Genomic DNA, 24,638 nt, shown 5'->3' on the forward strand with positions numbered 1-24,638 from the left:
GAGATCCTCAGAGCCCTTTTAAGACCATGTGCTGGTGCAGTTGGTCCTGGGTTCCTTCTAATGCAAGACAATGCTAGACCTCATGTTGCTGGAGTGTGTCAGCAGTTCCTACAAGAGGAAGGAATTGATGCTATGGACTGGCCCGCCCATTCCCCAGACCTGAATCCGATTGAGCACATCTGGGATGTCTCGTTCCATTCACCACAGACTGTCCAGGAGTTGGCGGATGCTTTAGTCAAGGTCTGGGAGAACATCCCTCAGAAGACCATCCTCCACCTCATCAGGATCATGCCCAGGCGTTGTAGGGAGGTCATATGGGCACGTGGAGGCCACATACACTACTGAGCTTCATTGTGATTTGTTTTAAGGACATTACATAAAGTTGGATCAGCCTGTAGTGTGGTTTTCCTCTTAGATTTTGAGTGTGACTCCATATCCAGACCTCCATGGGGTAATACATTTGATTTCCATTGATCATTTTTGTGATTTTGTTGTCAGCACATTCAACTATGTAAAGAGGAAAGTATTTCATACAATTAGTTCATTTACTCAGATCTAGAATGTGTAATCTTAGTGTTCCCTTTATTTTTTTTGAGCAGTGTATATTGCTGTCGCTTCCGTGGCTGGTATTCCGGTACCCCACTGCTAGTACGAGGTATGTGAAGGAGTGACCCAGTGTATGCAATGGACACTCTACCAGTAAGCCAGACAGTGGTCTGCGTGGTTTCCTCTGCTGCCTGTCTTTCATTTCATAGCTGCAGCATCTGTGGCTGGTATTCTGGTACCCCACTGCTAGTGAGAGTTGTCCGATGGACCCTTTGTGTATGCAATGGACCCTATACCAGTAAGCCAGACAGTGGTCTGCGTGGTTCATCAGCTGCCTGTCACTTATCACCTGACTGCTGTATCTGTGGCTGGAGTTGCGGTGCCCCACTGCTAGTGCGCAGAAGTGACCCGGTGAGTCGTATGGACACTATACAGGGTGACGGGGATACAATCCATGGCTCCTCAGCCTCCCCCGATCTCTCAGGATGGCAGGGATACTACCAATGTTTACTGGGCCTTCCCGCCCTCCCATATGCAACAAAAGGGGCAGTGTTCACTTGTCTGTGCTGTGGTCACCTTATCACCACCCACCTGCACCCGGAGGTGTACGCTATCAATAAGCCAAACCATTGTCTGCACGGTTTCTGCTGCAATCGGCCTCCCATCACAGGGCTGCAACAGGTATGGCTAGGGCTTCCCGTACCTCGCTCTTGGGTGAGTATTCTGGAAGGGCGTTGTCGCAGGTACGAGGGACTTTTTGGCTGCCTGCTGATCTTTGATCTGCATGCTTTTACACCACCTGGTTGCCCTTTAGCTTTGTGTACTCAATGGAGTGACCCTGCGGGTTCAGGGATCTTATACCAGTCAGCTGGACTGTTATCCGCATGGTTTACTACCGCGTTGAGTACTCCCTGCACCATGGGGGAAGTTTGGGTAACCCACTGCCAAAGTGCGGTTCCAGATAAGTGACCACGTGTGGTCCATGGGCCCCATACAATGCTCCACATTGTTGTTCGCTGGGTTCCCTACCCTAACCTGTCCCTCACCACATGCCTGCGGCTTTTTTGGCTGCCGGCAGGTAATCCACTTTCGGTGTGGGGTTCTGTACACTGTGTCCTGGTGTGTTCCATGGCTGTGCCATTTAGCCAGCCTGTGTCTGCATGATTTTTATATTCCATCAGGTCACCTTGGAACCTTTACCAGTGGTACTTATACCAGTGAGTAAGACTGTCTGCATGGTTTCAGGCACCAAATTCATCTTTCTTGTGTCTTCGATGATATTCCTTGATTGTAGGCCCATTTGGCAATATGGTGTGGATGTTTACTGCTGGTTTAATAGCCCTTTGCTGAAACGGTAAACATCTTGTTCCCTTTTCTTAGGGAGCAACTTTGTTCTGCTGAGAGCATGGTTATAGCGCGCCATTTGGTGCTATACCTGTTTTCCATCCTGCAGGACATGTGCTGTGTCAGCAGTTGACACAGGTTCAGGCCCCTTTTTCTTTATAGGGTCCAGGGTTTCACCCCAATGAGGTGTACTTCCCCATTCTGTATGTTGTGTATACTTCTCACTTGCATTTGTAGTCAAGTCTTTCTATATTGCCCAGCACCAATGTCCAGGGTTCAGATCCCTCCTGGGACTCAGATGGTTCCTTCAGTACCTGGCGTACTCTGGCACTTGTTGTCAGGGTTCCTGAGGTTATGTTCGCCCAGTACACACCAGTCTTTTGGGTAGCCTTCATGTTCCCAAATCCTTGGAGTCCCAGCTGGGTTACCTTTCGTCTTCCTCCCCATTCCTGTTGTGATAGCATGTTGCTTCAGTGTACTCTGGTCTGTTCAGACCACCAGGGTCCATGGGCAACCTTCTGGACAGTCACGGCATGCCCTCTCCTCTAGTTTGGCCCTCCTGGTTCTTTGGGCCTTTGTGATGGTTGCGGTCTTGGGTATGTCCAGGGCTCCTGCACAGACTTCTCTGCAATCCCATGGTGTGGCGGTTCTTCTGTGCCACACTTCTTGTCTCGACATAGAAGTCTTATTTCCTGGAGCATCTTCCAGATGTGGGGTTTGCTCACCCTACAGGGGTATGGGACCTCCGGGAGCCTTGGGAACCTCCAGACCCCATGTCGGCTGCTCCGTTGTTAGGGGGGCAACTTCCCATGACATTCAGCTCCTTGTCTGGCCGTTTTTCCCTTTCTTCTCCCTCAGGGTCCATGTACTCCAGGGACGGAAGGCGTAACGGCAGCAGGATTACGCCAGTCTGACCATTTTCAGCTTATGCAGTGACGTAGTTTCCTCATCATGTTCTATTCCGTTGTTCAGGCTCTGCGTCGTACTCTCCGCTCTTCCTCCCGAGTGCTCGTGGTGTGCCCTGGGACAGTGATTTTGGAGCCTGCTAATTTTTGGGTCAGGTGATTGGTCTTCTTCACCATGCCTCTCTGGAGACAGTTCCCATCTTTTTTTTTCTTTTCCCCAGAGGTTCTGGTCTCCACTTTGACTGTGCTCGCCTTTTGCTCAGGCGTGCACTCCCTGTTCTCTTGAATCTCTGGGGTTTTTCTTTTCCCTTTTCTTTTTTTTGTGTTTACCAGCCGGACTAGCCCTCTGTCTGGTTCTGTGCTTCCTTGGAGTAGTTTTCTACCTTCTACCAGGATTGTTATGGCCCATCCAGCCTCTGCGATGTCCCTCTTGTGTCTTTATGGAGTCTCTAAAAGTACGGTCCCTTCCTTGGCGTTCTTGTCCATCTCCATGGTCGGTGGGACCTTCCGGATGCTCAGTTTGTGGGCCTCTGTTTCCTCTTGGCCCTGGGTCTTGTCCATGAGCCTTACGGACATATAGGGTTCAGTCTCTGGACTGGCTCCCTTTCTCAAGTGATTGTTTTTCCCCCTCCCCAGGGACTGCTTTGTTACGTCCCATCGGTATTTGTGTCCCCCAATGAAGAGCGATCGTGAGAGTTTTTTTTGTGCTCGCCATAAAATCTTTCTCGTAGCCTTCATTGGGGGACACAACACCCACCCATTTCTTCATGTCTTGTCCGGATAGTTTTTTCCCGGTTTCCTTTTTAGGGCGTGTCTTTGTTGGCTTCTCCTACTGCTTTGTCACAAAATTGATTACCTCACTTCCAGTGGGATAGTATATCCTGCCAGGGAGGAGCCGACTTTGTTTTCTACTTAGTGTCAGCGCCTCCTAGTGGCAAGAGCATATACCAATCAGTATAGGTGTCCCCTAATGAAGGCTATGAGAGAGACATTTTACAGAGAGTACAAAAAATCTCCTTTTTCCTGCCTTAAAACTTTAAAATTCTATCCTAATCTATTTTAAACTCCACAATTTTTACTTTGAGAATAGATTTGATTTTTTTTTTGACATTTTAAGAAGGCGTAAAACTCCCGTGGATACTAGTACAATTTATAATATGTTTAATCAGATGATTAAATACTATTTGTGGCAATTTTACCTCCTGTTGTTTCATGTCATGTACAGTTTTACATGTTTTGATTTATTTTTTGTTGCTGCAAAGGCCTATTAGTGCCTTGCATTTAACCTAATCTTCTTTCCTAGAGTTCTGTACTTCTAGATGCTAATTGTCTTAAATAGTATGATAATTTCTACTGTGAAGACAAAAATTAGTACTACAGACAGCCGTCTTAGGTTCTGCTCCAGCCACCCAAGAACAATACAGGCGCTGCAGCAAGACTGTTGGCACAAAGCCCAAAGTATTAACATTACCCACAAGTACAGGCTCTGGACTGCCCAAGTGCTTCATTCTCCTGCTTTTTTTTTAAAGGGGTGCTCCGCTGCTAGACATCTTATCACCTATACAAAGGATAGGGGATATAAGATGGGTTGCAGGGGTCCTGCTGCTGAGGCCCCACGTTCTCCCACTGTGTGGTGTGACATCACAATCCCTTCCTCCGGCTCAAAGCGTTCTGAACAAAATGTTCAGAATGCTGGAGCACCGGAGTTCCCCTTTAACAGGTATGATGGGGCAGCTGAGATGTGTGGAAGTGATATAAATAACTTTTTTTTTTATGCTATGTTATTTACAAAAGTAATAAGCCATCTATTGTTTGCAGCGTAAGTTTTCATTTCTGGAATACCCCTTTTACCCCATTGAAATAGATCTGACACACCTTTTAAACAGTGATATACATGACATGTCTGCTACCATGTCACTGGGGAATAGGAAATAAGCCATTGCCAGACGCCTCATGTTGAAATCATGAAGTCTCCTCTATACTAACTTTTGTGTTAATTGTAGCTTGGAACAGCCTGATGCAAAGAGATTGCACTCGGAGGACAGTGCGGTGATGTCTGCTGCCCCTATGGCTGCCACAACCACAGCTGCTGTTCAGCCTGCATATAACTATGCAAACTGGTACCAGGTAAGTGGTCATGTTGCTTCATTGGTTCCTCTTTGAGTTGAAAGATCCATTGCCTGCTCTAAATATAGACAGTGTTCCCATTTAACAGATGGGGAGGATTTGAAGTAGTGTTTAGAAAGTACCTTTTTTTTTTTTTTGTTTAAATGTTCCTATTACAGTGGTCCCTCAACTTACAATGGCCTTAACATAGAAGGGTCTTTTCTGGACCATTGTAACTTGAAACCAGACTCAATATACAATGTACAGACAGTCCAGATCTGTGATACCTGCAAATGGCTGGAAGAACCAATCAGAATGGGCATTCACTGGTAAAACCCCTGTATTACTTAAGTGTACGCACGGACTGGTGTCTGGTAGCGCCCCCTACAGTACTTTGAGGTATTACATGTTCTGTACTACTCCTTACCTGTATTACTGAAGTGCATGCACTGACTGGCTGTCTGACAGCGCCCCCTACAGTACAGGGAGGTATTACATGTTCTGTACTCTTTACCTGTGCCACGGTTAGCTGCTCCTTAGGACACCAGGTGAGGGTGGCTCCATGTTACTTTTTTTTTAGAACACTGTACTGTACCCTGAAGAAGCTCCTGTCCTCTACATAGACAGTGATTACAGCTCCCAGCAGATCTTTCTTACTTTTATATGTAAGGACTTGCTTTATCTATATTAGTTATCTACTTATTTTTCTTTAATTCTCACTTTAACCTATTTTTGGATGACATTTTGGTGGCTTCAGAACCTATTACCAGATTTCCATAGCATTATGGTTTCAACATACAATGGTCGTCCTGGAACCAATTAATATTGTAACTAGAGGGACCACTATGTACTTTTGCGCTCACACTCCCTTCCTCACTAGCTTTTTTCATAGGGTTGCAGTGATGTGCACCATATATGTTCATCACCATTAGTCAATCATTAGCCTCAGCCGTATATGACACAAGAATCAGAAAGTCAGATATTTGCAAAATCCTATCCGCTACATCATTTGTGGTGGTTTTCCGTGACTAGCAGTTCTCAGGTATGGTCACACACTGTGCATATTATTGTTTACACCGGAAAATCTGCTCCAAATCATTTATTAAATCCGCTCCACAGGTCAATTTGTGTGCAGACTTTGCACAGATTTTTCTAGTTCGGCTCCATTGGGGGCCACAGAGACCGTGGGTGTATGCTGCTGACACTAGGCAGCAAAAAGTCTGCCCCCTCCTAGCAGGATATACCCCACCTACAGACTCTGAGGTAATCAGTTTTGGCTTAGTTCATGTAGAAGGCAGACACATGTCTGGCATTTTCCAGACCTGGTCTTTTACTTTATTTTTTAGTTCAGGGAAATGTTTTTTAGCTTCTTATCTCCCTTTTATTTCCTTGTTTTTAGGTGGGGGTTCAGGAACATGGCGCTCACTGTTCCCCCATATGCGATGAAGGGGCACAGGCATAGTTATGCACTGTCAACCCCTTTTCGCCACCCGCCAGCACCTGGGGTTGTACCTTGGGTCCAGGTCCCCCTACCTTCCTTGCTTGTCTTGCTGTCTTTCTTTTTCAGGACTCTCAACCTCTGGAGTACCCCTGTTTCATGCCCATTCTGCTGTACCTCAGCATTTTCATGGACCAGGCTTTCCCTGCTCTGCCATCCTGAATTCCGGGGTCTTTGTGTCAGTCTCCGGTCCAGCACTGTATTCGGATGCATTCTCCTGGCACTCTGCAGCTCTACAGTTCGTTCCTCCTATTGCGGGTGGTGCGCTGACAGCCTTGCGCTCTCCTTGTTGGCTGCGCTGCGTGTGCACAGCCGGCAGCTACTTTCACTTTGGCCGCCTGCATGTATAAGGTGCCCGTAACGTCGGGAGTCATTAATTTAGGCTGTGGCTGCGGACTTGCCCACTTCCCGCCGGCAGGGCTTTTCAGCGCGCCCCCATCCACTCTCCCCCCACCGTCCTATCACAGTACAGCGTGCGCAATGGAGGGTCACTGACCTTCTCTGTGTAGTTCCACCAATGAGGGTCTGGCTACATAGTGTTCCACCTCCTTATCCTGGGACCTCCCTCCCCTCCTTCTCTCCTCCTGTACAGAGTGACTGCTCTTCCAGCTACAGCCTGCTTCTTCTCTCCATTTGAGGGACACAGAAACCGGGTGAGACTGCTCCTTTTTTCTTGCTGACTTTTTACTTGAATTTATGTCCGAACCCAGACCGGCCACTGCGGCCCTGGTTACTTATTACTCTTGTGTGGGCTGCAAAACTAAAATGCCTGGTGGTTCTGCTGAATCCGCCGTCCTAGGTCCTCCTCGCCTACATCTAAGGCTGCTTCCACCCGCTCCGGTTCTCCTGGGAAGCTGGAAGTTAAGGTGTCAGGTGTACTACATCTGATCCAGAGGACCGTACCAGCGTGTCCGACATGGTGCACAGCTTGGTGTCAGCCATCACGGACACACTTCTTCTAGAGGTCCCAGGAACTTCGGACCCAGCTCCAGAAGTTTCCTTCCACCGCTGCAGTCTCTCTCCTAAGGTATTCAACTCTCATGCTGAATTAGACTCCTTACTCGAAGCGGCATGGAAGCATCTAGACAAACACTTCCAAGGGACTAAGAAGATTCAGGTGCAGTTACCATTTTCCGAGGACTTGATTGTGAAATGGACAACGCCGGCAGCTGTGGATCCTCCGGTTTCCCGCCTGTCAAAATCTACTACTCTTCCTTTGGGGGACGCGGCCTCCTTTAAGGATCCGACTGACAAGAGGATCAAGAATTTGGCCAAGTTTGCTTTTGAAGCGGCCGGTTCAGCTTTGCTTCCCGCTTTCGCTTCAGCTTGGGTGTCAAAAGCCCTATCTGTTTGGGCTTCCCAACTCTGCCAGGGCATTTTATATGGGTCCCCTTCAGGAGGAATTGTCGGTTCTTGCTCTTCAACCCTCCAATGCTGGGGATTACTTGTGTTCTGCTTCCTTACAGTCCGTCCGTTGTATGGCTTTTGCCACAGGTAACCTGGTGGCGATTCGTCGCTCCATGTGGCTCAAGGCCTGGGACTCTGATGCTGCTTCCAAGAAATCTCTCATTAAGCTTCCTTTATCTGGGACCCGGCTCTTTGGAAAACACCTGGATGCGATGATCTCAGAGGTAAGAGTTCCTAATTACCACAGAACAAGTCTCGCCATATCGATTCCCGAAGGAAGTCAAACCTCCTTTTGGTCTTTTGGCTTGGGCAGCCAGACCGGTGCTCTCACAGGATAGGAAGGCTCCTTCCTTCAAGGCTCTCCCCTCCTGGAAGTCTGATAACTGTTCCGGCCATTTTGCGGCCAAGTCAGGCACCCGTAAGCCTCACTCTGCCTGAAGGGATGCCCCCACCCAGAATTTTTTTTTCGGGTGGGAGTTCATTTGTCCCTGTTCCGTGACATTTGGATTGCCCACGTGCAGGACTCTTGGGTCAGAGATATCATTTCAGACGGCTATTGGATTGAGTTTGCTTCCTTTCCAAGGGACAGTTTTTTCCGCTCCCGCCCCCCTCGCTCTCCTTCCTTGGCAGCTGCTTTTCGGGTCTCACTTCGGACCCTTCTCGCTCAAGGAGTGATCGTTCCAGTTCCTCCCAAGGAGCGTTTTTCGGAGTTCTATTCAAACCTGTTCGTCGTCCAAGAAAGGGGGTTCCGTCCGCTCGATCCCTGGATCTGAAGCTCCTCAACCGCCACCTACTCATGAGTCAATTCCCCATGGAGTTGCTCTGTTCTGTGGTGGCATCCATGGATCAAGGGGAGTTTTTCCTCGGTGGATATCCAAGACTCTTACCTTCACATCTCATTTTTTCTGGTGCATCGGCGCTATCTTCGCTTCGCTGTTCCGGAGGGCCATTTTCAGTTTGTGGCCCTTCCTTTTGTCCAGACCACGGCCCCAAGGGTCTTCACCTAGGTCCTGGCGGTGGTGATTGCCATCTTGCGAGCCTGGTGTGTGTCCTTGATCCCCTGCCTGGACCACCTCCTGATCAAGGCCCCAACAAGGGACCAGAATCAGGAGAGTCTCCTTCTCATTCTTCAGACCTTGTCCCGTTTTGGCTGGGTGGTCAATCAGGACAAGTCCAACCTGACTCCCACCCAGTCTCTGGTGTTCTTGGGACTCGAGTTTGACACAGCGGCTCCTGCTCCCGCTGTACAAGCGCCGTGCTCTGTCAACAGGCGTTAGTCTTCGCCGTCATTCTGTTCCAGTTTCCATTCGTTTCTGCATGGAAGTCGTTTCCCTTCGCCCAGTTTCATTGTCGACCTCTTCAACTATACTGTCCCCGTGGGACAAGTCTCCGCTATCCCTCTATCACAGGATTATTCTTCCCCCTCAGGACTCGCCAGTCCCTCCTGTGGTGGCTTCTGTCTCCTCTTCTTCGACAGGGACTATCTTTCCTGCCCCTCCACTGGCAGGTCATCGCGACGGATGACAGTCTCACTGGTTGGGGGGGGGGGGGGGAGTTTTCATGGATCGTACGGTCCAGGGCTGTTGGTTCTCCCAGGAAGCTCTTCTCCCCATCAATATCCTTGAACTTTGGGCAGTTTACTTTTTTGCCTCCACCATTGATAGCGCCTTCTTCAGGACCATCCTGTTTGTGTCCAGTCGGACAACTCCACGGCTGTGGCATATCAATCACCAGGGCGGCACTCGCAGCCCCGCGGCAATGATCGAGGTCTCCAGGATTCTGCTCTGGGCAGAACTCAGTTCCCCCCCATATTGGCGATCCACATCCTGGTGGTGGACAATTGGGAGGCAAACTTCCTCAGTTGCTCCTCTGCCGACCCAGTCTCTTCGTCCAGAGGTGTTTGCAAAGATCTGTAACCTCTGGGGCCCTCTGGACGTGGACCTCCTCCGGCCCTAGCCGTAGATTCCTTTAGTGATCCCCTGGTCGCACTTTGCCCCCCCCCCCCCCCCCCCTCTATCTTTTCCCTCCCCTTCTTCTCCTTCCCATGGTCCTGTTGAAACTCAAGGCGGAGGGCATCCCCGCCATTCTCGTGTGGCTCCGGACTGGCCCAGGCACGCTTAGTACGCCGATGTTGTTCGCCTAGGTGCCCGATGTACCACTGCGCCTCCCAGTTCGTCCAGACCTGCTCTCTCGGGGTCCCCTTTGCCACCCCAATTTACTGTTGCTGCATTTGGCGTGGCGGCTGAATCCGCGGTTCTAAGGGCCAGGGGGTTCTCTCCCCAAGTGATCCGCATTATGATCAGGACTCGCAAGCCTTCCTCTGTGGATTTATCACCCTACTTGGCGGTCCTACTTTCGATGGTGTGAGTCTCAATCCTTCTCCCCAGTTGTTTTCTCCCTTTCCACGCCCTCTTTCCTTTTTGCAGTCTGGGCTGGAACAATGCTTGGCTCTCGGTTCTCTTAAGGGTCTGGTGTCAACTCTCCATTCTTTTTCAGTGCCCCCTGGCATCCGACCCTCACATCCACATTTTCCTGCAGGGTTTAGCTCATGCAGCTCTGCCGTACAGGTCCACCTACTCCCCCGTGGGATCTGAATCTGGTTCTCTGTGTTCTGCAGGGTACTCCCTTCGAACCTCTCTGAAACCTTTCTCTTCATCTCCTTTCCTGGAAGGTGGCCTTCCTCATTGCGGTCACTTCCATTCGGAGAGTTTCAGAGCTGGCAGCTCTCTCCTGCCATTCCCCCTAACTGGTCTTGCACCAGGACAAAGTTGTTTTCTGTCCAGTCTCCCCCTTTTACCTAAATGAGTGCCCTCCCGTCCAACTTCGTCCCATCCCAGGGAACGGTTGCTTCATGGTCTTGACGTGGTACGGGCGATCGGATTTACCTTTCGGTCACTTCATCCTTTTGCCAGTGAGACTCTTTCTTTATGCTTACGGAGGGTTGTTGTAAGGGATTTCCTGCTTTGGAAGCGACCATTTTGCGGTGTATCTGTTCTGCCATCTTAGAAGCTTACCGCTGCAAAGGCAAGACTCCGCGTTTCCGGTTCTCCGCTCATTCCACTTGTTTCGGGGCTCTCCACAACAGGGCTTTGGCCTTGCAAGTTTGTAACGCGGCCACCTGGTCGTCCTTGCACACTTTTTCAAAATGTTACCAGGTGCACACTTTGCGTCCTTTGACGCTGGTTTGGGTCGCAAGGTGTTGCAGGCGGCTGTGGCCCAGCCTTCCAACTGAGTTGCTTGGGTTCTCTCCCATCCCGGGGACTGCTTTGGTACATCCCACGGTCTGTGTCCCCCAATGGAGCCGAGCAAGAAAAGTAGATTTTTATGCTTACCGTAAAATCTTTCTTGGAGGCTCCATTGGGAGGGACACAGCACCCACCTATTTTTTTTTTGTCCTTGGTTCGGTTGCCTGTCCGAGGGTTGGTTTGGGTTTTTTTTGGCTGTGGTTTCCTTGGACAGTTAGTTACTGTTGTTTCTTTCCCTGTCTGTCCTCTCCTACTGCTTTGGGACTAAACTGATAAGCTCAGAGTCTGTAGGCAGGGTATATCCTGCCAGGAGGGGATGACTTTCTTTTTGTTGCCTAGTGGCAGAAGCATATACCCATGGTCTGTGTCCCCCAATGGATCCTACGAGAGAGAGATCTACTTTTTCTATCCACTTTGTTGCTACTGTAGAGTGCTGCAGATTTTTGACAGAAGAATCTGCCTGAGAAAATCCGCAACATGTCTGCTGCGAACACTGCATGATTTCAGCATTTTGGCTGTCCAGGCATGCTGGGAGTTGTAGTTTTGCAGTTGATCACATGCCCTTGTACAGTTTCTTCCTGAGATTTGAGGGGTTATAGTTTAACAGTTCAGGCAATCTGTCAGATGGGCGAGAACTTAGTTTTAGTAATGGGATTGAATATCTGACATTCACTGAATTGTTTTAAAACTATTGAATATATGGTGACAATAAAATCTTATTTTCTAGGGGGTTGGCCACAGGTCCCCTTGAAACATTCTGTAATGGAAATAAAAGTGGCGTTTCAGGGGGATCATACGAATAAGCTCAGAGTTGTCATGGACATCCCCAATGGATTCCCCCCCCCCCCACCCGCACCCCCCCCCCCCCGCAGTATCCTGCACATCAATTTAATGCATAGCATATGAAAGTAAAACGGTCAGCCTGTTTACCCACTCTAAACCTGTATCCTGTGCATATTTGATGCTGCAGATTTGAAGCTGTGTTCAGTCATTCTGCAGCTTCAAAGGAAAACGGTCAGCCTGTTAACCCACACTAAACCCAATAGACTGGGTTATAGTGTGGGTGAACAGAAGTCCGAGGGGTCACTTACTAAAATACGTCCTTTAGGTCCTGAGCTATGTACCCCAGAATATACTCTGCTAAATGCTGTGAATTGCATGCTGGAGGCGGGGCCCCACGGTTCAATTTACATATTCAAGGTCTGTGCCTCGCTGGTCACATGAGCACTCGGTCAATGCATGTGCTGTATGCAAAGAGCAGAGATACACATGACCTGCAGCTCCACGTCACTGAGACGTAGAATCACTGACCATGAACATGTAAATTGAGCTGGCGGGGCCCCGCCAATAGCGTGCAATTCATGTAATTTGCAAGAGGCTCTTCTGGGGGACATATCTCGGGACCTACTGGACATATTTTAGTAAGCAAACCCCTTGTTGGACTCCTGTTCACCCACACTAACCCAGTATATTGGATTTAGTGTGGGTGAACGGGATGAGTTTCCTTTTTTGAAGCTGCAGACTAATTGACTGAACACAGCTTCATATATGCACAGGTTACTGTATGTATAAATACACCCTAAAGGAGTCAGAAATATATATTTACATTTATGTTCTAATATTTTTATTTATTTTCTTTTATTTATTAGCAGCAGCAGCAGCAGCAGCAATACAGCTACCAGAACGCCTGGAATTACGGACAGTACTACCATCCTCCCTCCACTTGAAGGCCTTCTCTTCCATTTTAAGGCAGGAGTTAACATAAATTATAAGAGAAAAAAAACCTTCTAATTTTGTCTTTCACTTTGGGGGGAAAGTTGGTTTTGGCACCCGAGGGGTGTGCTGTGTATGAGCAGACTGATCTTATTGTGTGGCAGAAATTAACAGAAAACCGGGGGGAGACTTATCCCTCTGTTCACACCTGTGTTCCAGATTCCTCTCACTGGAAGTGGTATACATCCTGTATAATGTATTTTTTTTTCTTTTTGTAACTTCTGCTCTAATTCTACTTTTGTACAAATATAAGACGTATCCAATCTTCTGGAACACATTGCTTAAACTTTTGACTTTGGTTTTGTTTTTTCATTTGAAGAAAAGTGTTTAAAAAGGGACATGTACCAGATAAAGTATGTGGTTGTGTCGGGACGATTCTCCAGCAGGTAGTTGACACATGACTTGTCGCAAAAAACATTTTTTTTTTTGTTATCCAGATTTTTAGAAACATTCATGTTTGTATCCATCTGTATGTACTTTTCTCTTTTTATCACGTTTCGTTGTTAATAAAGTGTTGGCAAAGTCATGATCTTAAGTTTTCTTTCCCCAGATGAGACAATTAAAGTAATCTGTGAATGAAAACTCTTCTTCTTTTTGATGAATTTTCTTATATATAGGCTCATCGCTTTGTTTCACACTTGCAAAACAGTCCAATAAAACACAGCAGTCTAGTATAATGGTGTATTATCAGACCTCTTGGTGAAAAAATAACCCTTGTTAAAGGGGTATACCGGCCTTAGACATCGTATCCCCATAGGGGATATGATGTATAAGGCCGGTATACCCCTTTAAAGGAGTACTATGGTGTAAAACAGTTTATCTCCTAGGGAACAAGTGTCTGGTTGCGGGGGCCCGACTGCTCCCAGATAGTAAATTTTATTTATTTATTTTTGTTCCTTTTGAGAGTTAAATCTATGAATGCCAATGGAAAAGAACTGATCAGTGTCCCAAAAATATACACTAACTAGCTGAGGACGCTGAAGGTAAGAATTAGATGCCATCTAGTGGATGTCAGTAATCGTGTGTATCAGTTCTCAGTCGGCACTTCAGGGAAGTGTCAGTGCTCTAAAAGTTATGGGTATAAAGAGGCGTCTTGGCTTGTTTATTTTAAACACACAAACTATATTAATTCTATGGAACGGTAAATAATAGAGGAATCCTGCACTTACTGCATCCATAGCTGGATCAAACGAGGCTCATGGAAGGAAAGGGATAGTAGACGGGGGCTCAGAGGCAACGACCGGTGGTTTCGTGCTAATTAGCACTTCTTCCGGCCTAGATCTAAGTTGTAATGAAGGTATTGTAAGTATCGAAAATAAAAGGAGCGTGGCTTAAAGGGTGGGCGTGTATTTTCAAGGGTGTGGCTTGCCAGCCAGACTGTCAGCCAGAAGATGCGGAGCTTATGGAGTAAGGTACCAGAAGTCCTATATACTTGCATGGGGGTAGATTAGGATTAATGTAACTGTTTTTATTTGACATAAGTAACATGTCACCAAGTACTATCAAAATACCTCTAGATGTATGGAAGTTATGCTGGAACATATATTTCCCATAGATTTGCTTATGAGGGTAGGTTAGGGTTAACCCCTTAAGGACCAAGCCCATTTTGACCTTTTAAGGACCAGGCCAATTTTATTTTTGAGTTTTCGTTTTTTCCTCCTCTCCTTCTAAAATCCATAACTCTTTATTTTTTATATGTCTATCTACAGAACAATAAGGGCTTGTTTTTTTTTGGGTGACAAATTGTACTTTGTAATGGCCTCATTTTACCATAAAATGTATGGCCAAAAAATTCTATTTTTAGGGAGGAAATTTTAATGAAAACCAGTTTTGCAAATTTGAGGGTTTCATTTTCACACTGTACACTTTACGGTAAAAATGTACTTTATTTATCGGCGTATAACACGCACTTTTTAGGCTAAAATTTTTAGCCTAAAGTCTGTGTGCGTGTTATACGCCGATACCCCCCAGGAAAGGCAGGGGGAGAGAGGCCGTCGCTGCCCGCTTCTCTCCCCCTGCCTTTCCTGGGGTCTAGAGCGCTGCTGTCGGCCCTTTTCACCCCCTGGTTATCGGCGCCGCTGCCCGTTCTGTCCCCCTGACTATCGGTGCCGGCGCCGATAGCCAGGGGGAGAGAAGCGGCGCCGACAGCCAGGAGGAGAGAAGGGGCAGCGGCACCCATTGCCGGCGCCGCTGCCCCGTTGCCTCCCCCCATCCCCGGTGGCATAATTACCTGAGTCGGGTCCACGCTACTGCAGGCCTCCGGCGTGCGTCCCCTGCGTCGTTGCTATGCACGGCGCGGCGCTCTGACGTCATGCGCCGCGCCGTTCAGCGCATAGCAACGACGGAGGCCTGGAGCAGCAGAGCAGCGCGGACCCGACTCAGGTAATTATGCCACCGGGGATGGGGGGAGGCAACGGGGCAGCGGCGCCGGCAATGGGTGCCGCTGCCCCTTCTCTCCTCCTGGCTGTCGGCGCCGCTTCTCTCCCCCTGGCTATCGGCGCCGGCACCGATAGTCAGGGGGACAGAACGGGCAGCGGCGCTGATAACCAGGGGGTGAAAAGGGCCGACAGCAGCGCTCTAGACCCCAGGAAAGGCAGGGGGAGAGAAGTGGGCAGCGACGGCCTCTCTCCCCCTGCCTTTCCTGGGGGTATATCGGGGTATACACGCGCACACACGCACCCTCATTTTATCATGGATATTTGGGTAAAAAAATTTTTTTTACCCAAATATCCTTGGTAAAATGAGGGTGCGTGGTATACCCCGATAAATACGGTACTTGTTTTCTTCTGTGGTCAATATTCTTGATATTATACCCATGGCTACATTTCTATTGTACCGCTTAAAAAATCTCAAACTTTTTAAATCGCCCTATTTTGACCACCTATAACTTTTTTTCCGTATATGGGGCGGTATGAGGGCTTATTTTTTGCACTGTGATCTGTACTTATCGATACCACATTTGTGTATATGAAGCTTTTATATCGCTAATTTTTTGGGGAATAAAAACTTTTTACATTTTTTACGCTGTTCACCATATGGGATCATTAACATTACATTTTGATTAGTTCGGACATTTATGCACGTGGCAATACCAAATGTATTTTTATTTTTTTTTACTCTTTGGGGGGGTAAAATGGGACAATTTCCATTTTTATTGGGAGGGGATTTTTCAAATGTTGTTTTATTTTTTTAACACATGTCCCCATAGGGGACTATCTATAGCAATCACTTGATTGCCTTATGCATAGCACTGATCAGTATTATCGGCAATCTTCTGCTCGATCTCAGACCTAGATGGATGGAGGTAGGTGAGGGGACCTCCTGCCGCCATTTTAGATTACCGGATCTCCGCGGCAGTGCCATCTATTTCAGATCATCTATTTAAAGGTGTGCATTGCTGCAGATGCCGTGATCTGTATTGGTCACAACATCTGGGGGTTAATGGTGGACATCGGCGCCATCGCTGATAGCGGCCGGGACCTGCAGTGTATGAGGCGAACACCGCTACAATGCTCACGGTCATGTACAGGACATAAATGTACATCCTGGAGCACGAAGTACCTCCGCACCAGGACATTTACGTCTGTGGTTGTTAAGGGGTTAAATTAACTATCCTATATTTTTAATGGACATCTAAGTAACATGTTACTGAGTATTATTAAAATATCTCCAGCCATTTGGAAGTTATGCAGTAACATATTTCCCATAGACTTGTATGGGACTTAAAACAAAAACCCCGACAGGGATGTATGAGGGCTAATTTTTTGCACCGTGATCTGAAGTTTTTATTGGTACTGTTTTTGTTTTGATGGGACTTTTTGATCGCTCTTTATACCATTTTTTTAAAATATTTTTTTAGGGTATACAAAGTTACCAAAAATACGCAATTTTGAACTTAAATTTTTTTTTTTACATGTACGCCATTGACCGTTCGGTTTAATTAACATATTTTTATTGGACATTTACACATGCGTTGATACCACATATGTTATGTTTTACATATTTTTTAAATGGAATTTGGGAAAAGGGGGCGATTCAAGCTTCTAAAATCAAAGGGGTTAATGTTTTTTTTAGCCGCCATCTTACCCCATTCACCTATAAAGCACAGCAGGGGGGAGATTGTGAGAAAGTGATCAGATAAATCAAACTCAAAAAATCCCAACGGGGGAATGAGGGGTCCTAAGACACAATAACTACTGACCCCAGGGCCGAAGCCCAGGAGTCACTAACTCCCCTCTTGATAAGTCCCCTAAAATATAACTTTTAATAGTGTAATAAAATATTCCCACTCAATTGATTAAAAATAAATGTCAGAGTGTTGCTTGAACAGTGAGAAATAACCAGTGGGGGAGCCCCTATCTGATAGTATAACTGTTTTAGCGGCGCTGCAGCCTGCCGCAATGGCAACACTATGACGTGCGACTTAAAATATAAGCACAGCCACCCCCGACATGTTTCGCTGTTGAGACAGCGTTATCAAGAGGTAATGTGGCTATATAATTATAGCCACATTACCTCTTGATAACGCTGTCTCAACAGCGAAACATGTCGGGGGTGGCTGTGCTTATATTTTAAGTCGCACGTCATAGTGTTGCCATTGCGGCAGGCTGCAGCGCCGCTAAAACAGTTATACTATCAGATAGGGGCTCCCCCACTGGTTATTTCTCACTGTTCAAGCAACACTCTGACATTTATTTTTAATCAATTGAGTGGGAATATTTTATTACACTATTAAAAGTTATATTTTAGGGGACTTATCAAGAGGGGAGTTAGTGACTCCTGGGCTTCGGCCCTGGGGTCTGTAGTTATTGTGATCAGATACATGGGGGAAAAGAATTGTATGGGGATGGAGGACATATATGTGCACACACGTTAATCTACATTGCCTTGCATAAGTATTCACCCCCCTTAAAAATAAAATACCAACAAAGAGGTCACACTTACTGGTACAAGGGCAGGTAACAGCTATTCTAAGTGATGCAGATCAGCCACAATGCTATATAAGGGGAGGTTGCATAGGTGGATAATATTGATACCCACCCACACACCACCTATTCATGAGGGGTTCACCCCCCCCCCTTTTCCTCTTGGACATTAGGTCACGTCCATCATTTAGAAGCAGGGGAAAGATTTTGAATTTATTTAGAAGAGAAGCGAATGCTTATGTATTTAACACTGGATACGCCGATGGCAGTCACAAGAGTGGGCTCCCTGCTGCGGCCGGGTAGCTCCGTGTGTCCACTCATAGTGGCAGATTTCCCACTGTGCATCTGCTATGAGCAGGCACTGTGTCTACAGCGGGAAATGTGCTGCTACGAGTGGACACACTGAGCTACCGAGCTGCAGCAGGGAGCTTGATCTGGTTACTGCTGTCGGCGCATCCACAGCGTAAAATACGATGCGGATGCACTCTGGGGCTACATTCACATGATGGAATTTCCATGTGGAATTTTGCACGGAGAATCCTGCAGCAGCAGAGTCCCATTAATTTCAATGGAATTTTGCTGCACTGTTCACATCTGGCATAGAAATTCTATTTCCTGTCTGCAGAAACAATAGACATGTTTATTCTTTCTTTTAAATCCGCACAGAAATACATTGCTGTGAGACAGTGCATTTCCGAACCGTTCTAGCGCTGCCATGGTCTGCAGATTTTCCATGTGGATATTTCCGTGTGACTCATTTTGCTACCCATTACCTTTAAAGGGGTACTCCGGTGGGATGTTCTTTTAAACTGTTGCCAAATAGTTACAGATTTGGAAATTACTACTGTTTAAATATCTTAATCCTTCCAGTACTTATCTGCTGCTGTATGCTCCACAAGAAGTTCTTTTCTTTTTAAATGTCTTATGTCTGACCACAGTGCTCTCTGCTGACACCTCTGTCCATGTAAGGAACTGTCCAAAGTAGCATAGGTTTGCTGTGGGGATTTGCTCCTGCTCTGGACAGTTCCTGACATGGACAAAGGTGTCAGCAGAGAGCACTGTGGATAGACTGGAAAGAACTTCCTGTGGAGCATACAGCAGCTAAGTACTGGAAGGATTAAAGGAGTACTCCGCCCCTAGACATCTTCTCCCCTATCCAAAGGATCAGGGCTAAGATGTCTGATTGCCGGGGGTCCTGCTTCTGGGGACCCCCACGATTTCTTCTGCAGCCCCCCCTGTCATCAGCTGCATGGAGTGAAGTTTGCTCTGTGCTGATGATGACTCAGCCACCACGCCCCCTCCCATAGACTTGTTTTGAGGGGGCGGGCCTTGACATCAGGCACGGAATGAACTTCGTTCTGTGCAGCTGATGAAGGGGTGATGCAGGAGAGATCAAAGGGGTTCTCAGTGGCAGGTCCCCCCCATGATCATACATCTTGTCCCCTATCCTTTGTATAGGGGATAAGATGTCTAGGGGCGAAGTACCCTTTAAGATATCTACTAATCTCTTTGGCTTCAGTTTATTTAAAAAAATATTTTCCACCGGAGTATCCCTTTAATAGGTAGCATAAATTAGCTGTAGAAAATATATAGCAGATCCTGTACATGTGAACGTACCCTTACTGTGCAACCTCCAATAAACACCTGGTGTGACCAATTCCCTTCAGACGTCACATTAAACAGGATCCACCTGTCTGTATTGTATGCGCAGAATAAATAACCTGCTCCATGAAAGCCTCAGTTATTTAGAGAACATAAAGGACCATTCACACAGCGGATTTACGAGCAGAATTTGGTGGGAAAAATTCTTCTCAAAAACTCTTCCTGCAGACTCCTATTGTTTTCAATGAAACTGCTGCAACGTACAAATAGTAGAATTTCCACAATGGAAACCACGGCCCCGGAACTTAAAATTCCGAATTCCAGAGAGAGAATGAGAACATGTCAATTCTGTCTGCAAAATCTGCTCAGAAATGCATTGCTGTGTATGGAGATGGCACATGTCCAAGGAGAATGGACAAACATTACCATCTCTTCACAGAGATGGCAGAGACATCCCCCGAAAGCTCCAAGCTTCTGTGTTCTGGACACCAGCCCAGAGATGGCGGGGGTCCCCAGCAGCCGGACCCCGTGATCAGACATTCTTTAGATAGGGTAGTCCGCCAGAAAACATCTTATCCCCTTTTAAAAGACCTTATCCAGGATAAGCAATACATAGCTGCTTTCTTTCAGAAACAGCGCCACAATTGTCCTCAGTTTGTGTGTGGTATTACAGCCTAGTTCCTTTAAAGCAAATGGGACAGAGTTGCAATACCACACCCCACCTGAGCAGAGGTGCGTTTTTTTTTTATATATATATATATTAAACACCCAGCCCCAACCTCCCCCTCTTGGGCTCTACTAAACCACTTAGGCCACCACAGAACTCAAGTGATATTTAGCAGAATGGCAGGTAGTCTCAAGCCTCTTTCACTCCACCGTTGTGTGACGGGCAGCAGGGAAAATAGCAGAACTTTTTTTTTTCCCCTTGCTTTTTTTTTTCTCCCCTAAAAAATAGTGGCGCCCAATGGACCCCCTTTGACTATAATGAGGTCCATCGGGACCTGCTATTGCACATTGAACCCCGTTAAAATGATGGCTCTCAAACTCAGATAAAGTGAAAAAAAAAAGTTTCATGGCCGTTCTTGACGGGGGCGCAACGGCAGTGTGAAAGAAGCCTTAGGTGCTATTCACAGTTTTATATCAGTAGTTTAGTGTACGTTCAGACGAGTGGATTTTCCACGTGTATTTTGCTGTGGATCTGCCGCTGAAGAACCTCTATATGCTGCCTTTACATGGGCCTGCTCGGAGCGGCAATACGCCGCTACGAGCAGACACACTGCAATGTGTGAAACGCCGCGATGTGTGCGAGTACACTGCGCATGCGCGGCGACTCGCACATCTCTTCAGTGTGTCTGCACGTAGCGGCGTATTGCCGCTTCGAGCAGGCACATGTAAAGGCAGCATATAGAGATCCCTCAGCGGCGGATCCGCAGCATAAAATCAGCTGTAAATCCGCTCATCCAAACGTACCCTTAGTCTTGTTTGGAAGGATGATTAAAAAAAAATCCCATCGTGCAGCTATATTCTTCCTGTCGAAGAGATAGACACCATTAGAAGTTAAAGTGTGCCATTGGTGTCCCCCAATGGGGGAGAGTTGGCAAAGGATTTAGACTGCTTTTTCGCATTGGGCGAAAGTTCGCTGATATCTCAGACCATGCTGAAGCAAGTTCAAATATAATCTAAACCAGACATAGGTTGGCGGGGAAAATAGTGGGAGAAAAAAAAAGTGTTTTTTTTGGTCTTTTTCTCCCACTACTTCCCTTTAAAAATAGTGGCACGGGATGGACCCCATTCATCGGGACCTGCTGTTGCCCCCCCCGTCAAAATGACGTCCGTTAAACTCAGGAAAAAAAAAAAAGGTTTTCCTTATAACGCGACAATGATGGTATTGCCAAACAAAACCTTAGTGGTGTGATACCTGTAAAAGGGCTCAGGATGCACCAAAGCAGTGTTTCCTAACCAGTGTGCCTCCAGCTGTTGCAAAACTACAACTCCCAGCATGCCCGGACAGCCAAAGGCTATCCGGGCATGCTGGGAGTTGTAGTTTTGCAAAAGCTGGAGGCACCCTGGATGGGAAACACTGACATAATGTAGGAGTTGTAGTTTTGCAACAGCTGGAGGTACACTGATTGGGAAACACTGCTTTAGACTGATCCTGAAAACTTTTTTTTTTTTCTAATGTGTTTTGGGGCCATTAGTAATTTTCCTTTTCTAACTTTTATCTCTTTCCCTTCCCCCCCCCATATTTTGGACAATGTCTCCTAAGATGCATTTCCAGATTTAAAGTAAAGTGAATTGTTTGACCACTGCAAAAAAAAAAATTTAAACCTAAAAAAAATAAATTAAAAATTCTTGCTGAACATTAGTCGGACAGGTATGTATCGTGACTCGACTGAAGGATAAGATTGTATTTCATGCACAAAGTTGCATAGTACAAAAAATAGAACAAAAACATCTACGAAAATAAAATGCAGCGATTTGCACAACTATAAATAAAAGCGATAAAGCGTGGTCTGAACTGAACAGTAGATTCCCCTTTAGGGTCTATTCACCCCAACAGTATCCTGAGCATATTTAAAGGGGTACTCCAGTGGAAAACTATATATTTTTTCCTTATCAACTGGTACCAGAAAGTAATACATATTTGTAAAGTACTTCTTTTAAAAATATTCCTTCCAATACTTATCAGCTGCTGTATGCTACAGAGAAAGTTATGTAGTTCTTTCTAGTCTGACCACAGTGCTCTCTGCTGCCACCCCTGTCCATGTCAGCAACTGTCCAGAGCAGGAGAGGTTTGCTATTGGGATTTGCTTGATCTCTGGACAGTTCCTGACATGGACAGAGGTGTCAGCAGAGAGCACTGTGGTCAGACTGGAAAGCACTACACAAGTTCCTGTGGAGCATACAGCAGCTGATAAGTACTGGAAGGATTAAGATTTTTAAATAGAAGTAATTTACAAATCTGTAAAACTTTTTTGGCACCAGTTGATTTTAAAATAATTATTTTCCACTGGAGTACCCCTTTAATGCGCAGGATTTGAAGCTGTGTTTATTTAGTTCACATTGAAGTCTGTAGCAAAAAACCTGCAGCATGATATATGCGCAGAATACCGTACATGTGAATACACCCTTAAAAGGGAATCTGTAAGCTACAATTGATACTGATAGGACAAGGAAACACATGGTACCTTTCATATCTGTAAGATAACATAGAAAAATGCTTTGAGTCTTTGATGACAAGTGTTTAAGAGGCGTTTCCAATACCCCGAAGTGCTGAGCGCTAAAACACCACCTCACTTCCTCCTCCTGTCCCTGCTTGATTGACATTCAGCTGGAAGCCGAGCCCTGTTTCTCCATCTACCACCTGCATACAATTTGTATGCACATTTTGAAACAGGGCTCGGCTCCCAGCTGACTGTCAATCTAACAGGGACAGTGATGGAAATCAAGGAGGTGTTCCAGCCCGCAGCACTTAAAGGGGCACTCCACCCCAAGACATCTTATCCCCAAGACATCTTATCCCCCCCCCCCCCCCCCCCCCCCCCTGTGATCTCCTGTACGGGGCCCCAGCTCTGCCGCAGGAGGCATGTTGGCCGCAGCTGACACCGCCACCCCCCCCCTGTTGTATATCTATGGGAGAGGCGGAGATGCAGCATAGCCACGGCAGGCAGTGTGATTCCCTCCCCCCGGTATCAGACATTTATCCCCTATCCTGTGGACAGGGGATAAGTGTTCTATGGCTGCAGTACTCCTTTAAGGGGCTTGGGAACATTTGACTTTTTCTACATTATAGAAGCACAGACAGATATATGAAAGGTACCACGTGTCTCCTTATCCTTACAGCATCTAACAGGGTCAGCAGTTTTGAACATGAATTTCAGACTAATTTCCCCAATTTCAGTTCTTCCCTGCATCGCCAGCGCAGGAAAATAGATTTATTACATAAACACTTGCTGCTTTGTTTTCCCCCCACAGACTGCAGCTGATCTACTCTTGAATCTGAGTAGAATCTGGTAGAAAAAGTCTACTTGGAAATTAAACTGCAGCAGAATCTTATTGTTTTCAATGGGATTCTGCTGCACCGTGCACACTGCCGAATTTCAGTTTCACATGGCAGACGTCATTTCCTTCCGCAGCATCGGCTCCTAAATGCATTGTCATCTATGGTGCCGGCGCGTTTCTGAGCCTGTCTGCCGGGAATTTTCCAGATGGACATTCTGCCTGGTGATATCCTTTTTGCTGTTATAAATGGCGATTGTCCAAAGCAAGAGTGGCCTGAAGGAGAAATGAAAGGCCATGTCTAAGGGAAGGCGACAGCTGCCCTGTTATATATTTAAAGGAGTACTCCAATGAAAAACAATATTTTTCATATCAACTGGCTCCAGAAAGTTATAACAGATTTGTAAATTACTTTTATTAAAAAATGAATCCTACCAGTACTTATCAGCTGCTGAAGTTGAGTTGTTTTCTGTCTGACCAGAGTGCTCTCTGCTGACATCTGTGTCTCAGGAACTGTCCAGAGTAGGAGCAAATCCCCATAGAAAACTTCTCCTGCTCTGGACAGTTCCTGAGACAGACAGAGGTGTCAGCAGAGAACACTCTGCTCAGACAGTAAAGAACAACTCAACTTCAGTAGCTGATAAGTACTGGTAGGATTAAGATTTTTTTTAATAGAAGTAATTTACAAATCTGTTTAACTTGCTGGAGCCAGTCGATATGAAAAAAAAAAAAAAATTGTTTTTCACCAGACCAGGGTACCCCTTTAAAAGGGTTTTCTGGGACTCCATATGGATGGTTTGAGCTTAGAAAAGGTCATCAATGTAAGTCCAATCACTGATCAGAGTCAGGAGCAGTTATGGTCTTGCATTATTATTCCAGTGTTTCCCAACCAGGGTGGCTCCAGCTGTTGCAAAGCTTTGCAACAGCTGGAGACACCCTGGTTGGGAAACACTGATATAATGCAAGACCAAGGGGTACTCCGGCGCTTAGACATCTTATCCCCTTATCCAAAGGATAGGGGATAAGATGCCTAACCGCGGAGGTCCCGCTGCTTGGGACCCCCCGTGATCTTGCACGCTGCACCCCGTTAATATCAGTCCCTGGAGCGTGTTCACGGGGCCGGAGCGTTGTGACGTCAAGGCTCCCCAACCCCCCCCCCCCCCGGTCCCTCCCTCCCTTAATGCAAGCCTATGGGAGGGGGCTTGCATTGAGGGGGGCTGAGCCTTGACGTCACAACGCTCCGGCCCCGTGATCGGCAGTAATCAGACCTGAAGCAAACATACTCCGG

The 24,638-nt window shown here is 46.7% G+C and overlaps 1 protein-coding gene across 6 annotated transcripts in view; it reads left to right on the top strand.

The window, feature by feature from the left end:
* Window positions 1-13,421, top strand: part of PRPF39 (pre-mRNA processing factor 39) — a 56,285-nt gene extending 42,864 nt beyond the window's left edge. For 3 of the 6 annotated variants that reach the window (XM_056546942.1, XM_056546948.1, XM_056546947.1), the window contains exons 13-14: window positions 4,799-4,922; window positions 12,701-13,421. In XM_056546942.1, the coding sequence (XP_056402917.1) occupies window positions 4,799-4,922; window positions 12,701-12,778 (202 nt within the window). In that variant the 3' untranslated portion in view covers window positions 12,779-13,421. The remainder of the gene's footprint in view (window positions 1-4,798; window positions 4,923-12,700) is intronic. The other 3 variants (XM_056546946.1, XM_056546944.1, XM_056546945.1) reach the window with 3 other exon arrangements.
* Window positions 13,422-24,638: the final 11,217 nt, after the last annotated feature.

The sequence above is a fragment of the Hyla sarda genome, chromosome 11, assembly GCF_029499605.1.
Source record: "Hyla sarda isolate aHylSar1 chromosome 11, aHylSar1.hap1, whole genome shotgun sequence".
NCBI lineage: Eukaryota > Metazoa > Chordata > Amphibia > Anura > Hylidae > Hyla > Hyla sarda.